The following is a 21,973-nucleotide window of genomic DNA, read 5'->3' as shown; positions in this document are numbered from 1 at the left end:
GAGGGGGAGAACCACTGTCCTCGACTTTCTGACCACAACACTTTTGATGCAGCCCAGGATACTGATGGCTCTCTGGGCTGCAGGTGAACACTGCTGGGTCACATTGACCTTCTCATCCACCAACAACCTGGAGTCCTTCAGCCCAGGGCTGCTCTCAATCCATGCTCCGCCCAGCCGGTAGTTGTGCTTGGGGTTGCGGCACCTTGCACTTGGCCATATTGGACATCACGAGGTTCACACAGGCCCATCTCTTGAGCCTGTCCAGGTCCCTCTGGATGGCACTCCTTCCCTCCAGTGCATTGACTGCCCCACGCAGCTTGGTGTCATGGGCAAACTTGCCAAGGGCGCACTCAATCCCACTGTCCATGTCACCAATAAAGATGTTGCACCGTGCTGGTCCCAAACTGCTCCCTGCAGAATGCCACTCATCACTGCTCTCCACTTGGACATCAAGCCATTGATCGCAACTCTTTGAGTGCAACCATGCAGCCAATTACTTATCCATATCCACTGATTTGTCCCACTGTCAAATTCCTGTCTCTCCAGTTTAGAGACAAGGATGTTGTGCAGGACAGTGTCAAATGCTTTGCTTTGCACAAGTCCAGGTAAATGACATCAGTAGCTCTTCCCTCAGACGCCAACACTGTAACCCCATCGTAGAAGGCCACCAAATTTGTCAGGTGCCATTTGCCCTTAGTGAAGTCATGTTGACTGTCACTGGTGACCTCCTTATTTTCCATGTCTTCTCATGGTTTTCAGGGCGATTTGTTCCATGATCTTGACAGGCACTGAGGTGAGACTGGCCTGTAGTTCCTCAAGTCTTCCTTTTTTTTTCCTTTTTGAAAATGAGAGTTATGTTTTCCCATTTCCTATCTGTGGGAACCTCACAGGACTTCCACACATTCTCAGATAGGATGGATAATGGCTTAGCCACTTCCTCTGCCAACTCTCTCAAAATTCACAGATGCATCTCATGAGGTCCCACAGCCTTGTTCACCTTCAGGTTCCTTAGATGTTCTCAATTCTAATTTCCTACAGCAGGCAGTACTTCATTCTCTCCATCCTTGCCTTTGCCTTCTGTGGGAGGAATACTGCATGGTTATCCTCTGGCTCACAATGGGCAAACACTGACCTGCACTGCAGGGTTTGATGCTGCAGGGCCCTTTCCAACACACTGATGCGGAAGTGAAGTGCAAGAGGGAGCCTGTCTTTGGTGATGTGGTTTCTAAAGGAGCCTCCGTAACACACAGAAGCTTTTATCTTTAGGCATTTTCTGCAATATTATGGGACATACTTCTAAAGTGGGATGTGTTTGTGTTTTTGAAAGGTCAAATAAAGTTTCCACTCAGCTTCAACACGCAAATACACAGTTAGCAAAAGCATACAGTATATCTGCATATGCATTTGGGCATTTTTTTAAAAGATGTAATCTTTCTATAGTTTTGTTATATTTTACTTTTACTAAAATTATTATCTCTGAGCAGACATCTAGACTTTATTAGATTTGTTTTCTCTTTCTGTTTTGCAGTTCTTGTTATGACAGCAGTTGCTTTCACTTCTACAATAACTCAAAATACATCTGAGATCACATGCGAGTTTATCAGCCAGAAAGCTGAGGGTTCAGGAGCATCAGAGACATCAGTATCTCCTAAGGTAATATAGCAGAAAACAATTTGCTTATAAAATGTTCCTGTCCATTCCAGAAATACCTTCCCAGAAGCTTACAACTCACTAAACCTTAAGATGTGAGGATGTCACAGTCAAAATAACCAAGGTTAAGCCAAATATGACTACAGAAGGTTAGAGGGATATATATATATCACAATTCATACTTTGAAACTGTAAATAGTTAAGTACCAGTTTTCTCTAAAACTGACTTTTTAATTGACACCTTGATGCTGTCATATTCCTGGATGTTGCTAGTAATGTGTCAATGTAAAAATATATTTGAAAATATGTGGCCTTAAGAGGGGATTTCCAAGGCCATGGTGTGAATGGGTGTCCTGCCATGGTGTGTGTGTGCCATGGCTGCTGGGACTGATATGGAAGTTGTACTGCCCTCTATTCCCACCACCAAAGCCCATAAATCCCTTGACTTAGATACCAAAGCTAGACAATAAATCAAATACAACTTTATTTTCTTCTCTTTTGACACAAAGTGGCAGAAATCCAAGAAGAGATGATGTGTAATTAAATTATAAATCAGCTGAGACCTGCGATTAAAATATTTCCTGAGGATCCTTGTTTCATGAAAGTCTTATGAAATCTTTTTCATTTCTGAACAAATAAATCAGATAACAAATGAAGGTGTATCAGCCAAAGCTGTGCTGTCCTTGTGTCTGACAAGGCAGAATTTGGCCATTATTTCTAGATACTTTTCACGTCAATCAAAAGGAAAAAGGAGCAAGGAATGAGAATAACCAACCAGCCAAGCAAATTTGCAGGGCAGAGAATGCAATGAACTCCATCCTTTCATAAACTTACACTGGATAAATTTCACCCACCAAAATAATAGAGACATTGTGGGCTCCTCTTCAGATGGAGCTATTTACTTGGCACCTTTTGCTGCAGCTGATCTAGAGACTCATTATTCCACTGGTGGCTTTCAGAATGACTGCAGAGTGTTCTCTTTCTGTTTGCAATTCTCCTTTAGCCATATGCAATGGTGAGGAAACGAAAACCATGAACGCATCCAGCCCCAATGTTCCTTACCTACTAAAACGCCCAAGGAGTTGAGGAGCAGTCTAGCCAGATGATGCAGTGACAAGTAGTAGGATGCTAAAATAAACCCAACATTCCGACCCTGCCTTTGCATTAAGGTTGCAAACACACAGGTTTTGTTGTAGTTCTATGCCTTCCTACAGTTCTAAATAAAAAGAAACAAAGTTGAGTGTAAAGAATAACATATATCACTAAGGGAAGTTATCGAGTTTCTGGCTAAAATTGTTTTGTGATCTCTGTCTAGAGAACAGAATTAACTAATTCAACAGCAAACCTGTAAAGTTTCCTCATGCGGTAGAACTCAACATATTTATGAATAAGTTTGACAGTAGAAATGGAAAAAAAAACAAACCAAACAAAATGAAGGTGTTATTTTACTATAATTTTTATTCGTATATTGGCAAATAAAGTTAATTACTCGTAAATACCTAACAATCTGTCCTTCTGCATTGCAGATTTCTAACATTTTGGAAGATCTTGGGTGTTATTTGAATTCTCAAGGAACAGAGAATATCTATAAAACAATTAAAAATGTGGAAGTCAATCTATTTCAAGATATTGAATTAAGAATAATAATGAGAATTTCAAATATCACTTCATGCTTTTGGTTCTTTAAAGAGAGAAAAGCTTGTAAACTTTTTTTGGACTCAGAGAATCGGTAAGTCAAAGGATGTACTGGATCAAAGAGCTTTTAAAAGGTCATTTCCTTTAGGATTCAAATGGAAAGTACTCTATGTGATCGATTTCACATTATGTATTATCTTTTTCAATCTCCTAATCTTTCTCAACTGTTGTCACCCAGCTGCACACTGCTGATTGTCATTTAGATATATGTACACACATGAATCTTAGAACATTCCAAAATAAACTTGTTCTTTTAATTTGTATAGCATCATGTGTGGGGGTCTCCAGGGGCTTTCTGACATTGATCTATTTGAGCTTTGTGGTGCTCATGTGGGAAAATTGCGATTTTATAGTCAAAAAACTGAGGCATGAAGAATTATATGACTTTTAGGATCACAGAGAAGATCAGGAACAACAGCAACAGCATTCTAATTCTCACAGCCAAACCTGGGCTGGAACCTGAGACTGAATTATTGCCTCCTTGTGCAAAACTCCTAGGTAAAGCATTTTGATGTGGAACTCCTGAACTGTCTTAAGCTCAGGAAGCCCCTCCTTCCCAACGCTCAGCATTAAGCATGTGGTACTCGTGTCTGTAAGTTCCTATGTGTGCTTGTGTAGGAGGGCACTATGTAAATAATGAATACTAGTGGGTTTTGCAGAGCTAAAGAGCTAACATTTCATTGTGTGTGCTGCATATTACCTTCTTTATGTTAACATGACAAATACCACTTTACTTTCTGTTTTATAGATATATTACATCTTTGACTTTTTCTCAAATAAAAGAAGGACAAGCTGGAAAATACACTCTCTTGGTCACAAGTGAAACCAGCAATTACACAGTAGTTGTGCCTGTTCTCATCCGAAGTGAGTATATCTACATGAAAGGGGTCATACCATCAATAGGTTCAAGGGCAGAGGCTCAAGTTCAGCCAAAGCAATGAGGCTTCCATGAGCTGCATTTCAATCATCTTCCTAGATTAGCATAGGACTTGGAGGCTGAAGTCAGCATCACAAACTCTGTGAGAATCATCTTTCTTCAGTCAATAAACCATGCAAATGAACAAATAAGGATGTAAATGCATGGTAACTCTCTTCTGTGTGAGAGATTCCCCTCTGTGACAAGAAGGACAAATCGAGAATGGCTTTTGTGTGCTTTCAAAGCTTTTGGGCTACATTTGTTTGCTTTCATTTTAACCTGTTTATTCTGGTGTTGCTGGCTGGGTTGTAGTCTGGACCAGATCAGGATGTGCCTTTCATATTCTGGTCTCTGGTGCTCCCAAGTCACAGTTTGAGCCACTGCCACTTTTCCACCTGTGCCTGCTGCTGGGTCTTTCACTTCTCTCACAGCTTTTCCTTTTACAATTCTGTGTTCAGCAAAGGTACGCTGAGGGAAGGTGAAAGAAAGTGTCCCTCTTCTCATTGTCAGCCTTTACTTGTAATTTACTGTGTTTTAGAGTAAAACCCTAACCCCATCAGTTCTGCAGCTGCTCACACAAGAGTGTCCAAGAAGCTGAGATTTTAACTGTTGTTAAATGTTCATGACAGAGCACCTGTGAGATATGACTTTTTGAAAGGCTGGGAGTGGATTTGATTGATTTTTTTCAAGGTTAACACAAGAGACTCTCTGATGCAAAGGCAACTGCTGCAACAAAGTGCAAACTTCTGTTTCTAAGTTGGGGTGTCCAAAAACATCTCAAAGCAAAAAAAGACCCATGTTGACACAATTTTTTGAGAGAAAATAAAGACTATATTATTTTGTCTGAAAAGAGCCAATCATCACTACTTGCCTTGTTTTTAATAAACTGTAACAAATCAATATTTTTTATTCCATCTTTTAAAATATTTCTTCTCTTTAATTTTTTTCTTTCTCAAGTGTCAGAAAGTCACCTCCAATCTCTCCTTGTTTTATTTGAAAGCTTATTGTATGTCTCAATTATAATTTTAACAGCTTCATTGAGGGGACAAGGTATTAAATCTTTCATTAAGGATTGCCATCTCTACTGTATCAATTAGGCTTTAGAGGTAAAATGTTATTACATGCACAAGCAAGAATAGTTTGAAACACTGTCGATAAAGGTCTCTTCCATATCAATTGCTTGGATTGCATTCTCTTTGCTCCTGTGAATCTAATATCATAATTACATCTCATAAAATCCTTCAGGCTAGATGTGAATCCTTCAACTGGGATGTGAATCTCTGTAGGTGAACTAAACCTTCTAGGCCCAGCTTATAAGAGCTAAATGAGGAAAGAAATTAAAAAGTCATAAGTATTAGTTTCACCTTAGCATGTCACCTTGCAGGCAGTGGAAGTATGACTGAAGAAAATGTCACTCTTTTGGATGGAAGCTGTAATTTCATTGAAAGATGACCTAAAGCCAAACTCAGTGTTTTGCATTTTGAGTCAAATCTTCAGCGGTTTTAACACATTAAATTTTTTGTACCTAGTCCAAATCTGTGCCTGATAGGTTCAGGGTACTGGGAATTGCCCAGGAATCATTTCCCTCTGGGTTACAGATGTAGGGTAGAAAAGTCTGCTTTCAGAAGTCATTATCACCCGTTGTGTTTCTATCCTGTATCTGATCTGACTGAGGAGTATGCAACAATCCTACTTTGTGTACAGACTTTGTAGTCTTCATCAGATACTCCACCAAAGGAAGGGTTTAGGATGTGATTTCAAAAGGTATTTGTGCTCCTGCCCATTGAAATAAATAGCAACCACAGCAAATTAACACCTTTCAGTACCAGTTTCAGGATTATCCCCTGATGTATAGGGAGGATGCAGGCCTTTGGTACAGGGAACCCCTGAATTTAGCAATCAAGGCTGAAAAGCTCATGAGACCAGCTCACAATACTGCTAGGGCCGAATAATTTTCTGGTCCCTCAGTGTTGAAACCTCCTGAAAAAATTACAGCTCTGTAACTTCACTTACTATGAAATGAACAAAACACTGTCTCATAATCATTTCATCATTCTTAAACATTCGCATGATTTTTAACAGAAAAACCAAGCAAGCCCCATTTCAGGAAAAGGGAAAATTCGGATTCTATCGAGTGCATATCTGAGAGCTACCCCCAGCCCTCAGTGGAATGGATATTCTGCAAAACACCTGAAAAGAGGTATGGTGTATGTTTATATGTGTGTTATATCTCTAAACTGAAAGTTTCCCATCTTCTAAATAAGAAGTGACAGGATGAGAGGAAATGACCTCAAGATGTGCCAGGGGAGGTTTAAATTACATATTAGGAGAAATTTCTTCACTGAAAGGTTGGTCAGGCATTGGAACGGGCTGCCCAGGGAAGTAGTTGAGTCACCATCCCTGCAAGTGTTCAGTAAAAGTGTAACTTGGAGACCTGGTTTAATGGTGAATACAGCAGCATTAGGTTGATGGTTGGACTCAATAATCTTAGAGGTCTTTTCCAACCTTAATAATTCTATGATTCTACACTGTTTAGTGCACCTAGTGAGCTGGGGAGATAACTGAAAAAGACCTTTTGGTTCAGAATTTTTTGAGATGGGCTCTGCTGTTTGGCACACCCACATGATGGTTGAAAACCTATGTCTGCAACATATTTTTCTTAGAAATTTTGACTGTTGTGCTCTTTTGGAAACTGTCAGCTTTGGCTTTAAGAGTGTTATTCCAGATTCTAGTATTCTGATGTCAGAGGAGCAAATCAAAGGTATTTGATTTCCCTCTAGTTTTTCACATTTATTTGAAATTTTAATCACACAACTGTAGAATACTTCGTGTTGGAAGGGACCTTTATAGGTCACCTAGTCCAAGCGCACTGCAATAAGCAGGGACATCTTCAATAAGATCAGGTTACTCAGAGCCCTGACTAAAATGATCTTGAATGTTTCCAGGGATGGGGCATTCACCACCACTCTGGGCAGCCTGTACCAATGTTTCACCATCCTCATCAGGAAAAGAATATTCCTTATGTCTAGTCTAGATCTACCCTCTTTTATTTCAATACTGTTATCCCTTGTCCTATCATAACAGGCTCTGCTAAAAAGTTTGTCCTCATCTTGCTTATAAGCCTTCTTGAATTACTGGAAGGGTGCTATAATTTCTTCCTGGAACTATCTCTTCTTGAGGCTGAACAACCCCAATTCTCTCAACCTGTCTTAACAGGAGAAGTGTTCCAGCCCTCTGATCATCTTTGTGGCCTCCTCTGGACTCTCTCCAATATGTCCATATTCTTCATATGTTGAGGGCCCCAGAACTGGATATAACGCTCTAGAGGGGTCTCATGAGAGGAGAGTAGAGGGGCAGAATTGTCTCCTTCCGCATGCTGGCCATGATGCTTTTGAAGCAGCTCGGAATACAACTGGCTTTCTGGGCTGCAAGCACACATTACCAGCTCATGTCCAGCTTTTCATCCCAGTACTCCTGAGTCCTTCTCTGCAAGGCTGTTCTGGATCCATTCATCCCACAGCCTGTATTGATACTAGGGATTACCCTGACCCAGGTGCAGCACCTTGCACTTGGCTTTTCTGAACCTCATGAGTTTCCCATGGGCCAATTTCTCAAGCTCGTCCAGGTCCCTCTGGATGTCATCCCATCCCTCAGGTATACCAAGTGTACCACACAGCTTGATGTCATCTGCAGACTTGCTAAGGATACACCCGATCCTGCTGTCTATGTCATTGATGAAGATATTAGTACTGGTCCCAATACAGAGCTCTGAAAGACACTGCTTTTCACTGATGTCCAAATGGACACCAAGATATTGACCATTACTCTCTGAATGCGACCACCCAACCAAATCCCCATTCACCAAACAGTCCACCCATCAAATCTGTATTTTTCCAATTTAGAGAGAAGGATATTGTGGGGGACCGTGTCAGACGCTTTACAGAAATCCAGGTAGATGACAGCTGTTGCCATTCCCTTATCCACTGCTACTGTCACTCCATCATAGTAGGCCAATAGGTTGGTCAGGTAGGACTTACCCCTGGTGAAGCCATGCTAACTGTTTCAAATAACCTCCCTGTCCTCCATATAACTTAGCCTAGCTTCTAGGAGGATCTGTTCCATGATCTTCCCAGGTGCAGAAGTGAGGCTGACAGGTTGGTAGTTCCCACAATCTTCCTTTCTACCCTTTCTTACGTTTCCCTTTTCCCAGTCACTATGGGCTTCACTTGGAGCATTAGAACTGGGAGGATATTATAAGAGATCATAATTTTGTGAGCTAAATAATTTTTCCCATTCTGTTAACATATGAAGTTTATTCTATTAACAGTGGGAATAATGCCTTTCTCTGCAGTGTGGTCATTTGGGATCTGGGTCTCATAAAGGCTGCTGGATTTGCAGTAGCTCCCACCACCAGGAATTCAGAGATGTGGTGTGAAAGCTTAGTCTCTATGATTTCACTCTTATCTGGATTTTAATTACATCATTACCTGTCTATGAGCCAGTTTGAGCATATTCAGGTCGTTTCAGCCCACATTTCTTCCTAGACTGTGAAATTTTTATTTTCTTATCTTCATCTTTCCTAGTTCCTTTTCATTCAACTATGTAAGATCCAGTTTTCCCACTATTGTTTGCATATTCTCATGGCTTGGAGATTTATCAGATTTAGTTGCTTGAGGTTAACCAAATGAGTCAATGAATAATTGTGCTTGTAATTGCAGTTGCCCTGATAAAATGCATGAAGAAACTGGAGAAATAGATGGCCTACAGATGGTACAACATGAATTATTTCGAACTTACATATGGTGCTGTGCAGTTAATGTCCTGGGCAGAGAATGCACCAGCCTCTTTACAATAGGTAACTTCACTCTAAGGTTTTCTTGCATGCAAGCTCGGTCCTGACACTGAAATTAGTTGCACTATTCATCTGAGTATGCTTTATGGGCTAAGCTACTTGTTTGTAATCACTGGAACAAATCTAACAGTGAATATGTTGCTCTGTAACAGCTTTAAAACCTAATTCCAATAGGTCTTTGTGGTCTCTGTAGAAAACTTCTTGCTTTTCTATATTTGCTATGCATGTATTGACTTTTTATTCATGCTTTTAGGACTGTGTTGCATGGAAAAGCTCTTTAAGATGTTCTCAAATATATACACATAGAAATAATTTTTAATTTATACATATATATGAAGGTTTGTTTCTCTGTTGTTTTCTTAATAAACCTGACCTGAGCTAAGCTGTGTGCTTGCACCTGTGCCCTATAGATATCTTGTAAATTATGACAAAATTTGGTTTGAGGCATCTAAATCCATCAAATTTACTAATTTCATGATTATTGTAATTATCATTGCAATGAATAAATAGTGAATATCTATGCAGCATTAGCAGAAAAAATGTTGATCTAACCAAGCATTTTTTCAGGCTAAGTGATAGTCGTTTTAGTGTCTGTTTTGATTTTGTAGATTTGAATGAAAGGCAAGCATCACCTTTACCTGAACTGCTACTTAAGGTTGGGGATCCATTGCTGATCAGATGCAGAGCTGTTCACCATAATTATAAATTCAGAATAAAATTATCTTCTGAAAACAGAGAAGTTCAGGTAAGAAGACAGGGCATATTTTAAAATTGGTAGTATTGGGCACTATCAACTGATTAAATTGGAATCTCTGTTGAAAACTAGGATCACCTGTTCGAAGGATTAGACTACCCAGCAGACCACTCAGCAATTCGGATCCAGTATATGTTTGCTTCAGAAGCAGGAAGAAGTGATAGTGGACGTTATACCTGTTCTTCTACTGCTCATCCGAATCAAACTGCTTTGGTTACAGTTTTAGGTAATTCCAATCCCTGGTATGAATTTTTTTCCTCAACTGGATGTTTTGCTTAACTTTCCATGTGGCAGTTCTTTACTTGCAGGTATGCAGTACATGTTTATAGTTCCTTTGCTAAGGAGAAGGTCTGTTTGCACTTACTGGCAGTCCAAGAGAGCCAAGAGATTAATTTGAACTGAGTCATTCTGGTACCTGAATACAATCAACCTTTTCTTTGTATTGCTTTTCAAATAGTTCCCATTAATAATAATTCCCAGTGCTTTTAGAAGTGAAATTAAATGGCACTGGTTAGAGATCTAGTCCATATGATTGTTTCAATGGGATCTTTAGAAACACAGGCCAGGGTTCATCTCATGTTGCTGTAGGTGATGCTCAGCCAGTGTGCTGCAAAGCCAGTGGCTTTTTGTGGGGACACAAAGCTATAGGGTCCCTGGGGGCTATGTCTTGGGCTTTCTGGGCAGCAGGGACTTCTATAGTTGTGGAGCCCTTCTCTGTGTCACCAAGTGGAGCTGCAGAGCAGATACAAAGAACTAGAGCTAGAGCACTGCTGGAGCTGACCAAGAATACAAGAAGTATGGTCCTGCCCTGTGTGTTCAGCTATTGATGGTTTGTATGTAAGTTTGGTCAGTCTGGTATGACCACTGACTGGCTTCAACCAATGTGAGACAGAAGTATCCTGCTGTGACTTCAGCATGGATTTTTAGAAGCTGTAGCCATGGACTCAGTCTCCTCCTCACCATTGCACCTCCCCTACTCACATATGGCATTTCCACCCCACCTTTGCTGCGCTTTTGAGGGTGGGGATGTAAGACAGACATTCTTTTGGCCTCTGCTCTGCTCTTTTGTATGGACCTTTCAGGTGATTGTTGCTCTTATACAGAAAAAAAAGTAGACACGAAATCTACTTCTGTGGGCCTGATCTGGGTCCAACAGGGCAGAATCAAACAGTTGGAAGGTTCTTGCTGGCAGGTTTTCCTACTCAAAACCCAGAACAAATGAGAAATGACCATTTTCTCTTATGGCAAGGAAGTGACTGACAGGAAGCCATTTGAGTTTGCCAATTTTTTTATGGGAGAGTAAATCTGAGAAAGAATTTTAGCTCCAAAACACGTGTAACTAGTAGCTGAAAATAAATTTAAATTTTTATGTTAATGGAGAATGTAAGCCCCAACAGATTGTTGAGTGATGAACGAATGCTGACAAAGATGGCAAGCTGCCATGCAAAAGTGCTGCTGCAGCTGTGATGGATCCGAAGGAAAACCTGAAAATAGAAAGACAACTACTCCAATGTTATCCTTTGTTCTGAGTGTCTCCTGCTCTCCAGGCACTAAAGGGAACCATCTTCCTGGTGCCAAGCTACATAAGGCCTGAGAATTTTAAAAAGGAAACTTCATTCTACTTAAGCAATATGTCGATTTAAAAGCCAGTGGTGTTGAAGTTAGTTGAGAACAGTCTCAACTGCAAAACTTGTTTCTCAGATGGAAATAGTATACAAATAGGCACAAATCTGGAAAAAAAAGCATAAAAAGGAAAGCTGTAGGTAGAACCATTCTTCTGGAGTAGGCACTGGGAGTAGTTTAATGACTAGTGTGCCTGGAGTTGGAGTTGCCTCTGATAACAAGGCTCTCTGAAGCACTCACCGTATGTTTGACCTTAGATGTGGTTGCTCTCAGGGCTTACAATACCTAGGCAAGGAATGATAGGAAGTGAGAACAGTTACCCCCATCTCTTCAGAAATTACTTTCCCAGTGCAATATCCTCTTTTCAGATTCTGCTAACCACTGAGTGGGAAGTTCTCCCATCATTTACAGTAATGAAATATGATACCTGGGCTTTTTTGCTACATACATCTTAGTGAACAGGAATGTAGAAGTGAGAGGATACTGTAGAGGTAGGGCAAGATCCTCCTCTTTATCAGTAGTGTGCACAGGTCAGAAATAGTGGCTTCTTGGATATATAAGCTATCAGGTGTGAATATGTGTGACGGTCACAGGGAATATTTGAGTCACTGTCCCTGGAAGGCTATATTTCTGAGAAGGGTATTTTTTCACTGCAAGACACGAACCTACAATGATCATCTGTACCCTTTTTAATAGCCCTTATGCCAACAAAAATTCTGAGGGCTCACTGTCTTTCCTGAAGAAAAAATCTATTTGTTTACTTACAAGGTGGATAAAAGTAGGTAATGTTGTCATACCTAGCGCTAACAGCTGTGCTTCTCTCTCCAAGGTTCTGCAGGGACATCCTGTACTTCTGATCCACCCCAGCCTTTAGCATAATGTGTTAATGATAACCACGGCTGGTGTGAATTCATACTAGCATGCCAGGTTCCATTTCAGCAGTTATATAGATACAGATTTCACTCAGTTGCCCACGTCTGTGTCCTACCTTTAAAACATTACTGTGTGTGGGTCAACACCTATAGCTACACTGGGAATCATTGTGATGTACCTTAACCAAGAGAAAAGTGATTTGATTGGCACATACTGCATTGCCTGGGGAGCCTGGCTAGCATAGCTATATGCATGGGTGCTCTTCTAATCTCTAATAATGCATTGCAGCCAGACTGCTTTGGTTTGCTCTTTGCTAACTGATACTTCATCAACTTTTCCCCTTTTGTGTGGCTGGTCAGGTCAGGCAGGGTGGTTAGGCCAGTTTAAAGCACAACACAGATCATGCCAATGACTGCAGCTGCAAGGCTCTTTGTTTCTGCAGTTCTTATGTTCAGTTTCCACCAGTGTTGAATAAAGAATTTTTAGCACTACACAGTCTTGCTTCAGGAATATGTAAGCTATTTTGCAATATTTGTTTTGCAAAATTTGTTTAGAGCAACAAATAAACAAATATGATAAACACAGAAACTTGTTCAGTCTCAACTTTCATCTCACCTCTGTGTCATTACTAAATTTAAGTAGTCAGAAATACACTTAAACTTGCCAAAAATTATAAATTGAGCAATAACGTGCTATTTTGTTTCTCCTTCAATAAAGAAACTACTTTTTTTTTCTGAGTTATGTTCCAGAGAAACAGCATACACTGCTCCAAGGTCCTTGTATGTGCTCTGGAGAAAGCCTTTACTCTTGGCTGGTTGTGTTGTTAACAGTACACACAGAGATTATATTCTGCCTGGATGGATGAGGACCAAAAGATGAAGGTCCAATTTATAAAAGCAGTAAGCCTTTAATATCAAAAAGCAGAACAGCCATGAAAGGAATTGCTTCTTGTTTTAAAATATTGACACTTTTTTGGTTTATATGGGAGTTTTCAGGTAGCATTTTTCAAACCAGTAAGCTAAGACAGAGATAAAGCATGCCAAGCAGAATATAAGGTTATAACCAGAAGAAAAACACTCAAAAGTAAAACCCAGTCTAGCAATATTTTTACAGTGCAGTTTTTCACCATGTGGCTGATTAACACTGCCACAAGTTTCCCAGAGGTTGTAAAGTCTACTTCCTTGGAGATATCCAAACTCAACTGGACATGGCTCTGAGCAACCTCATCTAGTTGGACCAACTGTGAGCAGGAATTGGACTAGATATCTCTTCCAGTGTATATGGTTCTGTGACTTTTACAGAGCTAATGCTAACCCCACTGATATCTTCAGGACAGCCTCCTCCCACACATCTGCTCTTCAGTCTCTTTGGGTAGGATTCATTTCAAGTCATGAGACATTTGGCCCCAGCAATGAATTTGGTTCCTTCAACAGTCAGTGTCAAGAAACAGATATTTCCAGAAGCAGTTCAGTACATCTTCGTTATCTTCTATTTTACGACAGGGTACATCTGGATATGCCTGTTTCATTCCACTGAGTTTATCAAAGGTCCAAACAAGTAGCTTAGATGGATCACAGAACTTCAGACATCTCCATTAGGTGAAACAAATCCCACACTAGCAGGGCAACTGCCAGCAGCACATGGTTCATGGACATCTTCAAAACCCTTTTCCATGTTGTTGTCATCTTGCATGAAATATGTCTAATTTAGATGGAGAAATAAAGGAGCAGATACAAGACTAATTTAAAAAATCTTTGGCTCATTTCAGGGAAGGAGAACTACTATCAGCATCTGATTATGCTGGTGGTGCCTCCTGGTTTTTCTTCCCTGTAGGTGAAAAGCCAGGAGTTGCAGCTGTTAACACCTGGAATACACACCTAACCCAAACCAAATAAATAATGACATTGTTGACCCTGTGATTCTGTAGGGCGTATTGAGGAGAAATGTTGAAGCATTTTTAAGTGCTCTGGTCTGACCAAATACGCAACTTCACCAGGCTCAAATCATTTAGCTGCAACTGAACACAGTGACAACATTTCAATACTATTTTGAAACATTATCTTATTTTAACAGGATGCCTTTTGTGATGTAACATGATGATAGTGCTTTTTTTATCTTGTGATAACCAAAATGAAAAACATACATTAAGCAGCCCAGCCTAACATCTCTTTTTTTTTCCTCCAGAAAAGGGATTTATAAATGTAACTGACTCTAAAGAAGATTTTGAAATTGATGAGGAAGAGTTTTGCTTTGAAGTTAACTTTACAGCTTATCCACCAGTTAGATGCATGTGGTTATTTTCCAAAAAAACATTTCCGTGTCAACGAAGTTACAATGTGGATGGACACAGGTACTTGAGTATTTTGTAATAATTTAATATGATAATGTTTCCTCTTTTTATCTTATTTGGATTGTTTACTGTCCATGTTTTGTACTCTGTGTTTTTAAAATGTGGGTGGGCCACATGATGAAACCACGTTAACAAAAGGCACTCAAACACAGTTTTGGCTTTCAGCAACAGTTCACATATATAACTTGTAGAATCAATTTATTCTCTGTTTATAATAAACCCTTTGGTAAGTTATGCATCTAGCAACCTTTTAGTTTATATGCATTTTACCATTCCTTTTCTCTCTAATATAATTTCTCAGTTTCAGATCTGCTGCAGTTTTTGTACTGAATCACAAGTTCTGCATGTTCCCCTTTTGTCATCCTGTTCTTGATGATGTTCCCAGTGTCCTTCAAACAGCTCAGATCAAGTCCAGGGACCTGTAGTTTCCAAACCTCTGTTAGATCTGTTTGACTGTGCCTGTGCCACAGAAACATACCGTTCTGCTCATTACCCAGGTCATGTATTCTTCTGCTGCTGCAGCAAAACATGTTTTGAATAAACCTGTTAGTTATCTACCTTTTCTGTTATTTCCTACAATGAACTTCTGGCATGTATCCTGTTTAAGGTTAATGTTTTCTCCATTCCCTAGGCTTTCTAATTTCTTGATAACATTATCTAATTTCCTTCAGAGTTTCTTTCAGAGTAGTCCCATGGCTTTGAAGGTAACAGCTCTTATTCACCTCAGTGAGATTTAAGCCAGACTGCTCTTTTCAAGTTTTGACTTTAAAACTGAGCAGGACCTGGGCAGAAACTAATGTGGCTGCACTGATTTCTTCTCATATTCTTAAAACCTCTCTTATCATCTCCATAAAGCTGTGTCATAGCCTGGATTACACTTTTTATGATTTCTTTCTGCAGTATTTTGGTACCTTCAGTTTTATCCACTAGCTTGTCAAGGCATCTTTGCAACAGATTGGCCTTTTCATCTGCATCAGACGGTGTTTTGGAGTCAGACCTCAGTGAGGTTCAGAGACAGCTCAGTTCAGATTAGCAAATTGTCATCTCCTGGCAATGGCCACAGGAACTCTGTCCCTGCTGATAAAGTGGGGGCTGTCAGCAAACTTTGATAGCATTGCGTGGGTGTTGGTGACTAATCTGCAATGCCTGACATGGGCTCAGCAGAGCTGCACTTTGTGTCAAGATTGATTTTGGAAATGAAGTCTCGAGGGACAACCGTGAGCATTTGCTCATCCTTGTCCAATAGGTACCTCCCTCCAGCTGATAACACCAAGTTGATTTGCTTTGCAGCTGATATGGACCTCTTCTCACCGCTTGTACAAGCAGCAGTCAGTTTTGCTTGGATGATTGAGAACTGATGTAAATTCAGTGCAGATAAGATAAAGGTGCTATGGACTGGGCCAACAATAATAATGTCAAGAACTCTTGAAATAGTTTAGGCAACCCTTGTTAATTGGAAAGGTGCAACTGCTGGTGCTTTGGGATTTATGAGTCACTTCAGATAGCCTTTGCAGCACAGAAGCAGCAGTTGCCGAGTGCAGATCCCCCCCTGCCGGATGGGGAAAAGTCCAGCCTGTGTCCCTGGAGCTGTGTGTTCTTGGCTGGCTCAGCCACAGCCATGGCCATAGCCACGATCACAGCCACCAAGTATTGCTGGGGTTTGGCCTGGCGCTCGCTTCAAACAGACAACTCAGCCTTCCGTCTGACTGTGCTATTGGATAAATAGATTTTTTTAAGGTTAATTTTTGGGTAGTTATATTTTGCATTGTTTTATCATTCTATTTATTTTATGGAAAAAAATACGATTGAGGAAAAAGTACTTGAGTTTGGTGATTATTTCATCTGACAAGTACATTCTTCTGTACAAATATCCCCCACAACTATACATACACAACTATAATTTTGGTTGAATACAAGCATTGGATAGGCACATCTCACCTGAGGAAAGAAGCAGCAAGAGGTGAGGATGTCAGGAGATTCTGCCTGCAAGCTGTAGCACTGCAGATTTCAATATGATTTTAAAGTAGAAAGTTTCCCGAAACTACAAGAGAAAGGTCATCACATATCTAAACCTATTGCGAGTCTCACTTTGCGTATTTTAGTTGATTTCTGTGTAATCCTGTCTCCCAACACTTCTACTTTGTTCCTTTCATATCCTTTTTCATTTCCTGTTTTTCCCTATTTTTATTTCTGCCATTTTCGTATTAAGTTGTTCCTCCTGATTATAGGTCATATTGACTTGTGTTAATTAGCTCTGTTCTTTTCTTTAGCTTTTCATTTCAAATCCCAGAGATCCATCTCTCCTATCACTACCCTTATGTGTTTTCAGACATTTCTCCTGAATTTCCATTTTCTATTTGCTTTTGTTGTCTCTCTGTTTCAGCACACTGTTGATTTTCACTTCCCTCCTAAGAGCAAATGAGTTTTCATAAACACTATGACCTCTGTTAGAATTTATAATATTTAGCTCACATACCCTGATATTTTCATGTATCAAAGATATTGTTTTAGAATTTTTTCCCATTATTTCATTAGGATATAATCCTTCAGCCCTGGGATTTCAAAAGCAATTCATCATTTCTGGTTTGGGGTTTGGTGTTTTTTCCTGTCTTCAGTATCCATCTTGAGTCAGCTTAAAAGGGTTCTAATTTTAAAATGTCTATGAGGACATGTCTAAAGGACAACTTTAAGGCTATTTCAGATGAAGACATTCAAAAGTCAATAACTACAAGAAGATGTTGCCTTAGTGAGAAGGCAAAACTGCTGGTGGCTTCAACACAAGTTTTCCTGGTCTAGAATTTCAAGGCAATACTTAGTTCCTTTGTATGTATCTTCCTTAATGAGAAATACTCTGGTCTTAGATCTCTAGATTTCTATCTCATTACTGCTTTCTTTTACCTTGCAGATTGCAGGCTGTCTTTTTTTTCCTTCTTTGCTTCAAACTCACTGATGTGCCTGCTTGTCTTTACCACTTAAACATAGTTGAGGACATTCTACATGGTTATCCTTGAGCTGTCAGCAAAACCGTCTATCCCCAAATGTCAGCAACTAAACCTAAGAGAGATTTTCTTAGGTTGCGCTTCTAATGTTGATGAACTGCATTATCTGCCATTCAAATTTGACAATTGTCCTCACAACAATAACCTAGTCAAAAGCACAGAAATAGGATACCATCTCTGTAAGTTTGTATATTCCCTCCTCCCTGCCTCATCTCACATCTCATAAACCAGTGACAACAGGACAGTCATGCATGAATCTTTGAGTTGCTTCAGTTCTCAGTTGTTAGCTTCTGCCTGGTGACTTGTTAGAGCCCTCTCTCATCATTTCCATTGTCACAAGCTGTCTCCTGCATGGTGTGGGTCTTGGTTTTCTGCCATCCACTGGGTCAAAGGCCACAGGGATTAGTAGAAGTCTGGTCTTCCTCCTGCAGAACTATCTTGATGGTTGGTGTTCCGTCTCATTGACAATAAATTTATGATGGTGACCTCATTCCTGAGTTTCCATGAGATCTTTCCATTTGGAGAGGTTTATCTCTTACAATCCTCCCTGTCATTGTTGTTTCTTAATACTATTCGTCATATCAGCTAGAAAGTCCCATCAAAGTTCTTTGGAGAGTAGAGAGTTTGATCCTTTGCTGGTCTTAGCATCTGTGCCAGGATGTGTTACGTGCCTTGTCTTCCAATGGATCGGTAACAAAATAACAGCTTGACAGCCTATGTGCACTCCAGGCCCTGTGAGAAAAAATGCAGAATGAAATCAATACTGCAGAAAAAAAATATACTCCCACAAAGACTGTTAGATTCTGGGATTTATATTCTCTAGTCAAAAAAAATTTCCCCTGTGTTCTTCATTAGAAGATGCAGAACTGTTTCCAGCATATGTATGGGTCTTGACTACATTTAAAATCTTTTTCAAGTCAATTTTTTTGTCCTTTTTCTTCTTTGTTTTTCTTTGCTCCGCAGCATGTCATCAAAGTTCTGCAACCATCAGCGCCAGTCTGGGATATACATATTTTATGCTGAAAATGATGATATGGTTGTGACAAAAAAATTCACTCTCTACGTGAGAAGTAAGTGAGAAAACTATCCCTGTGAAGATTTGGCAAAGTCTGAGACATTGTCACTGGTATAAATTAAACTATTGTTGTTTTTCCTTGGTATTTGCCATTTCATTTACACAGATTTATTGTTAAAAATGGAGGATCACAAGGCAAATACATGATTCTCTTCACACTGCACTCCACTACTGAAATCCAGGCACGGGGTCAGAGAAAGACACTGGATGCTTGTGGGTTGTATTTCTTGTCTTGGTCGGGGATGGAGAACAGAACAAGGAGGAGAAAGTTACTAATTTTTTTCTTTCCTTTAGACTATCATAAAGAGAATATGAGAAATTAGTAGATACTCAGAAAATTAATGCTTCTTAAGAAAATTACAAGCTTAGGAGCTCAGTAAAATACAGTGACTGTATTCTAATTCTACAGAGCTGTAACATATATGACTGCTGCAGAAATGACATGAGCCACATGAGAAACCCATGATTTACACGTGCACAGTCTTGACCGATGCTGTCAGTTATCTCAGTTCTGCCACATGACTGGAGCATGTCTCCCTTATTCCAGGTCAGGGAGCATTATTTATGATATGTTATGTGTGCAGGGATATATCTTGTGCACATTTTGTACGAACTGGACCCCCAGAACTGGAGTGTCAGGGCAGTCCTAGGGCCAATAGCTTGTTCAGAGTCAGAAAAGCAGAAGTTAAGGCTTCTAATTTTGGCTCTGCCATTGTTTTGGTTTTGCTGTGCCAATACAGAGGAGTGGCTGCTCCCCTTGCCTTGCCCGCACCGCCATCCACAGAACTGAGGGAGGAGGAAGGCTGCGGGACTGCGGGACTTCCCTTTCACCACAGTGACGTGTGGGTGGGCTATTTTGAAAACACAAAAGCAGACCTTGGTCTCAGCAGATACAGTACACAAAAGTGTACAGGGTATTGTCACTTGAAATCTGATAGAATTGTCACTGTGTATTGTCACTGACAGAAACTGTCTTACAGAATCACAGAACTGATGAGGTTGGAAAAGACCTTTAAAATCACAGAGTCCAACAAGCCCAGCACTGCCAAGCATGCCACTAAACCATGTCCTCAAGTCTTGTGCTATCTTGTTGTAGGAAAGCCTGAAATAACGATGCAGCAGTTGTTCACGCAGATCTCATGCACCGCTGAGAGTTATCCTGCCTCATCCTGGGTTTGGAGGAACTGTCTTGAACTGAACTCATCCAAGTAATAGTTTTCTCACTTTTTTATTCATTGCAAAGACTGTTTGAGCTATCTTTGGTTAAATGAAGACTGACCTGTAAAAACCCAAGTTTAAGATGCACCCTAAACTCTTTGGTGTCCCACTCCAGAGGAACCAGATGACCAAAACTAGGGAAAGTTTTCCATATTTTTGTTGACATCAAAGGAATTCTACAAAGATGTATCTCAGGCTCTTTGCACCAAAACAAACCCCACTGGGTTTATATCAACAGTTAGGTAGCTACAAAGTTCAATCTAAGTTTTTCTCTTAGCCTATCAAAATTAAAGTGATTCAAGGAGTGCATTGGTTAATACAGGCTTGATTAATTGGTTAAGCTTTGGTTAAAACAGCTGTTATGGTGACCTGTTACCAAAGCCAGTGAAGTCAGGGAGAGTGTTTCCAGTAAAGTTAGTGAGAGTGTTTCCATTTCCTCTATTTATTTAGGGCAATGAGTCAGGCACTAAAATTTCAAGAGATGCTGAAAGAACTTTGAACTGTTTTATGAACGCTGCAGTTTTTATTTTAGATTTGCAAAAAACTAATAATCCTATGGTGCAGAAGAGTACTTGGTCAAATTATCCTTTATAAGGTTGTGGACAAAGCTCTAAGTATTTTAACTAGACATTAAAAAAAATATCTGAACAATTTTCTTATCTGTACCTCTGAAAAGGTTTCCTAACATCAATCTGTTCATGCAGAAATGGAAGAGGAAAGAAAATGTCCAACTAGTGAGTTTAAAATACTCCTTAAATCATCTTTCTGGAAAGAAAATGCTGTGACATTTCTTTTCTTGGAAACTTCCACATGTAGAAGCTAGTGCTATGTCTAGAGCTGAATAAATTTTGTTTATTTATTTATCTCCTCTTTTATTTATATATCTCCTCTTTTATTTATATGGACAGTAAATTAGGCACTAAGCTGATGAATGATAGAAAAGCTAAAAGTCAAAATTATCTCTGTGTGAGCTTCCTTTCCCTCGAGTATAATGTTCCCTCTTTCTACATATCAGGTCTTAAATAAGTCATTAATACAGGGTGGATACTCTTCATCTTGAGTAAAAGAAACTTCGTGGTTGAAAACATACCTTCAGGGAAAGGACTTTAGAACTTTTACTGTGGGTTCATTCGCATTTATAGTTTTAGTAGCAGCCCATTTGGAGCTGCTCACTGGTTTGAGTGTTTGAGGTAAGTATGAAATCAGTGGGAATAGATGCAGTATAGGAGGGTTGTGTCAGTTATGAGATTGGTGGAGGTCCTGGAGATCAGCGGGTGCAAGGCAGTGGCAGAGAGTGGGAGTGAACCCAGCGTAGGAGGTAGAAAACCCAATGCACCCTGCCATGTCCAACCCCAAAAATGAGACTGGTAACTGATCTGAAGTCTCACTCTATCACTGACAAAAATCAAGCCCCCTCCCTTCTCCTCTTCCAAGAGAGACATAAGACATGTTTTGAAACTTTCCACCTTCTCCTCTGGAAAATGTCAAATCAAATACCAAAACTGGTCCTCTTACTTTTTCAGCTGTACAGAAGAAATTGCAGAGGGGATTCACAACTTCTTGCCAAAGAGGAGATCCCTGGGGTCATGGATTTCAAGCAGTACTTTGGATCTAAAGGAGACAGCAACAACCTTCTCTGTGGAGTGCTGTGCAAACAATTCTGCTGGTTCAGCCTGTAAAAAGAGTTTCATTTACCAGCCAGGTACCATAGGCCAGTGTTTTAGCACAGGTTTTCTCAATTAAAACTGGCATGGTAGAACTCATGGTATTTTTTATCTGGCTAAATGGCTGACCATGCAATGGCATTACAGGTAAAACACAACCTCTATGTGTATACAGCATCAGAAATGGTGGGTGAATGGGAGACACAATTCTTTTTTCTCCAGTCCCAAAGCAGGGGCCTCCCTCATTAAAATAAGCAGAAACTTCACACAAATAGGAAGTGTGGGATGGAACCATGGCAATGCT

General features: G+C 40.0%; 1 protein-coding gene across 1 annotated transcript in view; it reads left to right on the top strand.

Moving 5' to 3' along the window:
• The window catches only part of FLT3 (fms related tyrosine kinase 3), a 44,635-nt gene that overhangs the window by 12,187 nt on the left and 10,475 nt on the right, over nucleotides 1–21,973 (top strand). The window contains exons 2-12 of the mRNA XM_018071028.2: nucleotides 1,529–1,653; nucleotides 3,177–3,379; nucleotides 4,094–4,209; nucleotides 6,344–6,461; nucleotides 8,980–9,116; nucleotides 9,722–9,858; nucleotides 9,940–10,093; nucleotides 14,548–14,713; nucleotides 18,676–18,782; nucleotides 19,884–19,995; nucleotides 21,529–21,707. Coding sequence (XP_017926517.1) covers nucleotides 1,529–1,653; nucleotides 3,177–3,379; nucleotides 4,094–4,209; nucleotides 6,344–6,461; nucleotides 8,980–9,116; nucleotides 9,722–9,858; nucleotides 9,940–10,093; nucleotides 14,548–14,713; nucleotides 18,676–18,782; nucleotides 19,884–19,995; nucleotides 21,529–21,707 — 1,554 coding nt within the window. The remainder of the gene's footprint in view (nucleotides 1–1,528; nucleotides 1,654–3,176; nucleotides 3,380–4,093; nucleotides 4,210–6,343; nucleotides 6,462–8,979; nucleotides 9,117–9,721; nucleotides 9,859–9,939; nucleotides 10,094–14,547; nucleotides 14,714–18,675; nucleotides 18,783–19,883; nucleotides 19,996–21,528; nucleotides 21,708–21,973) is intronic.

The sequence above is a fragment of the Manacus vitellinus genome, unplaced genomic scaffold (genome assembly GCF_001715985.3).
Source record: "Manacus vitellinus isolate BGI_N305 unplaced genomic scaffold, ASM171598v3 scaffold_2_pilon, whole genome shotgun sequence".
NCBI lineage: Eukaryota > Metazoa > Chordata > Aves > Passeriformes > Pipridae > Manacus > Manacus vitellinus.
The sequence above is the reverse complement of the archived record's forward strand: the minus strand, read 5'-3'. Positions and strand labels throughout refer to the sequence as shown.